This window comes from Lathyrus oleraceus, chromosome 3 (assembly GCF_024323335.1).
Source record: "Lathyrus oleraceus cultivar Zhongwan6 chromosome 3, CAAS_Psat_ZW6_1.0, whole genome shotgun sequence".
Classification (NCBI taxonomy): Eukaryota; Viridiplantae; Streptophyta; class Magnoliopsida; order Fabales; family Fabaceae; genus Lathyrus; species Lathyrus oleraceus.
Window position 1 is genome coordinate 525,417,578 of NC_066581.1, and position 3,786 is coordinate 525,421,363.

A 3,786-nucleotide genomic window follows, 5' to 3' on the forward strand; every position below is an offset into this window, starting at 1 on the left:
TATCACACACTTTTTACTGCATATTTCTGCACAAATTATCCTTAATTTTTTTTCGAATTAAGAACAAAACTCGTGATTATTTAATAAAACACTAGTAAACACCACCATACTAGATCTACATAAGAAAACACAAGCTAAATCTAAAAAAAAAAGAGTACTTACTTAATATGTTTGACTAAATTATTTAACAATTTATCTTAATCTAAATGAAAATATGACTAATCACCTAATTTACAAGTCATAAATTCAACTATTTAGAATTTAGATATCTTTCTTAAATAAAATTATCAACTTATAACCTTACAAATGTCTCCCCAGTCAAAACCAAAGAGATACCTTACCTTTTACAATAACACTCACAAAAACAAGAGAAATTGAAGCAATCTAAAAAGTGAGATTAATACAAGTTGAAACATACTAGTAATACTTTATGAAACTAATATGATTAAATAAATGTTTATGAAACCTATTTAAATACATGACCACATCTCAAAACGACGCCGTTTCAAATATATTTCTATTTAATTATTTATTTAGTCATCGTTATTATTACACATGCTTCATTTTCCCCCAAATTAATTTCAATATATTAACAAGGTTCAAATCTCAAAATCGCATCGTGTTCGAAATCGTAATCATTCTCCTCCAAAATTTCATCTTTTCTCATTCTCTCTTACCTTTCGAATTGTATCTTTCAATCCAAGGGTTTTAGCAAAACCTAACCCTAACCCTAAGTTTCCCAATTTTTCTCTCTCGATCTTACTCTCACTCTCACCATCTCCGTAATTTCAAACCGATTCTTTATCACTGCATGCTCTTAGATCTAATCATCATCTCCCAATCATTGGTAAGTTTTCAATTTTCAATCTTTAGCATTTTTTTTTCCCAAGTTTTTCATTTTTTTTTTCGGTCGAATTTTGATGAACTAGGTTTTTTTTTTGGTTATTTATGATTCTTGCATGGAGGTTGTGTTATGTGTGTTCTAAAGTTCGTTTTTTTTATTCGTTTTTTTTTGTCTCTCAGAAGTGACATTGGTGGAGTTTATTATTATCGGGGGTTTTGGGAATGAAGAATAATAGGGATTTGGGGAATTTTGATTGGGTTTTAAAGTGATATGAAGTGCTGAATATGAGCAATGGCAGTGGGAAGACTGGAAAACAGCTTGAACAGGCTAACGCCACGCCGAGGAGGAGGAAAGTTGGTGGTAGTGATGAATTTGCGCAATCTATTGCGAAGATTGCTGTAGCGCAAGTATGCGAGAGTAAGGGTTTTCAGGGATTTCAGCAGTCAGCACTTGAGACGTTGTCCGACGTTACTGCTCGGTATATTATGAATATTGGGAAGTCTGCGAATTGTTATGCTAATCTTGCTGGTAGAAATGAATGTAATATTTTTGATGTAGTTCAAGGGTTGGAAGATGTGGGATTAATGCAGGGGTTTACAGGGGCTTCGGATATTGATCATTGTCTCGAAGATTCGGGTGTTGTTAGGGAAATTGTTCAGTTTGTTAATGAGGTTGAACCGGTTATGTTTGCACACCCGATTCCTCCGTTTCCATTTGTGAAAGAACGGGTGCTGCCTCCGAGTTTTTTGAAAAAAGGAGAAGAGCCCCCTGATGAGCATATTCCGGCGTGGTTGCCTGCATTTCCAGATCCGGAAACTTATTCACAGTCAACTATGGTGAATGGAAGAGGGACAGAACCAGGTGTTTCCAAATTTGAGCATGGAAGAGAGAATGGAAAGGTGGACCGGCCTCTGTTGAATTCGCAGCAGAAGATGGTCTCGAATATGTTTGAAAACACCACCATGATTGACCCTGCAATTGCTAAAGCAAAGACAGTAGCAGCAGAAAGTAACCCTTTCCTTGCAGCCCCTTTGAAAATTGAGGATAAAGAAGTTGCTCCTGTTGCTCCTCCAGCTAAATTCTTTAATAATATTGTAGTTTCTGATATTCCTATTGTAGAAAATTTTATTGAAAAAGAACCCATTTCGGTATTGGAGACGTTTGCTCCAGCTATTGAAGCGATAAACAATACATGTGGTGATTCCAAGGAAAATCAGACAAAATTTCCAGTGAAAGAGAAGCCTACTGTACGTTTTAAGGTCGGGACTAAAAATAAATTATTTGGAAGGTCAATTGGTTTGATTCCACAAAAAGAGGAGCATAAAAAGACTTTGCCCTGGTTTGCAATGGAAGATGAGAAGGATGACAGGAAAAGAAGGGCCGACAAAATTTTGAGGGAATCTTTGGAAAACCCAGATCAGCTTGTTCAGTTGTAAAATAGATTGCTTTATTAGAATCTGTATACTTGATAATGAGAATATCGGGATATTGAAATCTGGCTAACTGTCTGCTTATGGGCATTATAGGATGGATGTTACTATTTTGCTCAGACATTTTCCTAGTTTAACAATTTTTCAGGTATGTGCATGTCAATTGTTTGGTAGAACATTTTATGATTCTTTTCATTGAGATTTGTTGGTCCTCTGTATGAACTTTCCAAATTTAGAATATAAAATATCTTTATTTAATTATAGCTAAGGTGTGAGTGTGATGAGATGCATTGTTGTTAAAATTGCATGCTGCATTTAAGGATTGCATGATCATGTGTGTTATGACTCATAACTGTAGTGAATACTAGAATGCCACTAGGGTCAGGTTCCGATGGGAACGGTGTGACACTGCCATTTTGACCATAGAAGTGTGAGTTTGGATGATCCTTGACGAGCTGGGCTGAAGCAGGTTTTCGAGCTCAATCAACTGAACAATTTTTTTTCCTATATTGGTTTCTTTGCATTGTCATTGTCATCACTGCCTGTCTGCACTGCAACATCAGCCTCTTCTCTGCTACTCCTCTCTTTCTCTCCTCGTATGACTCAGAAGTTCTGTTTATACCCCTCACCCTTATGCATTTGCAGTTTGTTGTTTTCCATTAGTACTGATAAATCATTTGCATTCAGTAAGTTTCACAAGAAATTCTCATGCTTTAAGGAATTTGTTGTACACAGTGTATTCTCTTTAAATTACTAATTGACATGAAATGTATATAGAGCACCAATCCTCTGAGCCAGGCATGTATCGGAACATTAAGTAAACTTGATGGCACATTCTATATTGGAGCTATTTGTTGTTTATGATCTGTGTATTGGGAGAAATTGAGATTCATGGCTAAGACGTGCGTCAAGCTACCACTCCAGTTGGTAGCTTCCCGAATACGTGAGATTGGCCATTTCAACTCAATTCCAAATGGTTTTCAATCATGAGAAAAAGCTGTGTATGTGATGAGAATTGTGTGGGGGAGTGCATACTGTTTAATCTAATTAATTGCTGCTTTACCTTGTGCATCTCAGATGTTGATAGGTATAAATATTGATATCTTCATCTATTTCAAACAATGTGCATCGTGCATCACATGCTACCACTCCAGTTTGTAGCTTAACGATTTCACTGGAAAATATGCTGATATGTCCGATATTGAGATACTTTTGTTACACTAATCCTCCCCATTATCATATTTTGATCTAAATCAACTATCTGTACAGGATCTGTTTTTGTGTGGATAATCTTTCTGTCTAGTTCTTGTAGATAATAGAAGAAAAAAATTAGTGATAAAAAATTGGAATTATACTGTGTATATGTACAAATCAGTGTAAAGATATTATTTTTGTTTAAACTTTAATCACTTGAGAATTTAAAGCCGTACTAGAAACATTCATCTCAATTGTGATCCAAGACACGTGGATGAATCTAGATAGAGAAAACAATAAAGAGTGAGTTATTAATTT

At 35.3% G+C, this 3,786-nt stretch overlaps 1 protein-coding gene across 4 annotated transcripts; it reads left to right on the forward strand.

The window, feature by feature from the left end:
• The first annotated feature begins 550 nt into the window (after window positions 1-550).
• On the forward strand, window positions 551-3,124 carry LOC127128659 (transcription initiation factor TFIID subunit 8). Of its 4 annotated transcripts, none has more exons than XR_007805991.1 (3): window positions 551-847; window positions 1,024-2,422; window positions 2,633-3,124. XR_007805991.1 is itself a non-coding variant. In XM_051058026.1 (2 exons), the coding sequence occupies exon 2, from the start codon at window positions 1,129-1,131 to the stop codon at window positions 2,278-2,280; it is 1,152 nt and encodes a 383-aa protein (XP_050913983.1). In that variant the 5' UTR covers window positions 551-847; window positions 1,024-1,128; the 3' UTR covers window positions 2,281-2,537. The 4 variants fall into 4 exon arrangements, 1 of the variants encoding a protein (XP_050913983.1); XR_007805993.1 differs by having other exon boundaries at window positions 2,643-3,124; XR_007805992.1 differs by having other exon boundaries at window positions 3,052-3,124.
• The last annotated feature ends 662 nt before the right edge of the window (window positions 3,125-3,786 follow it).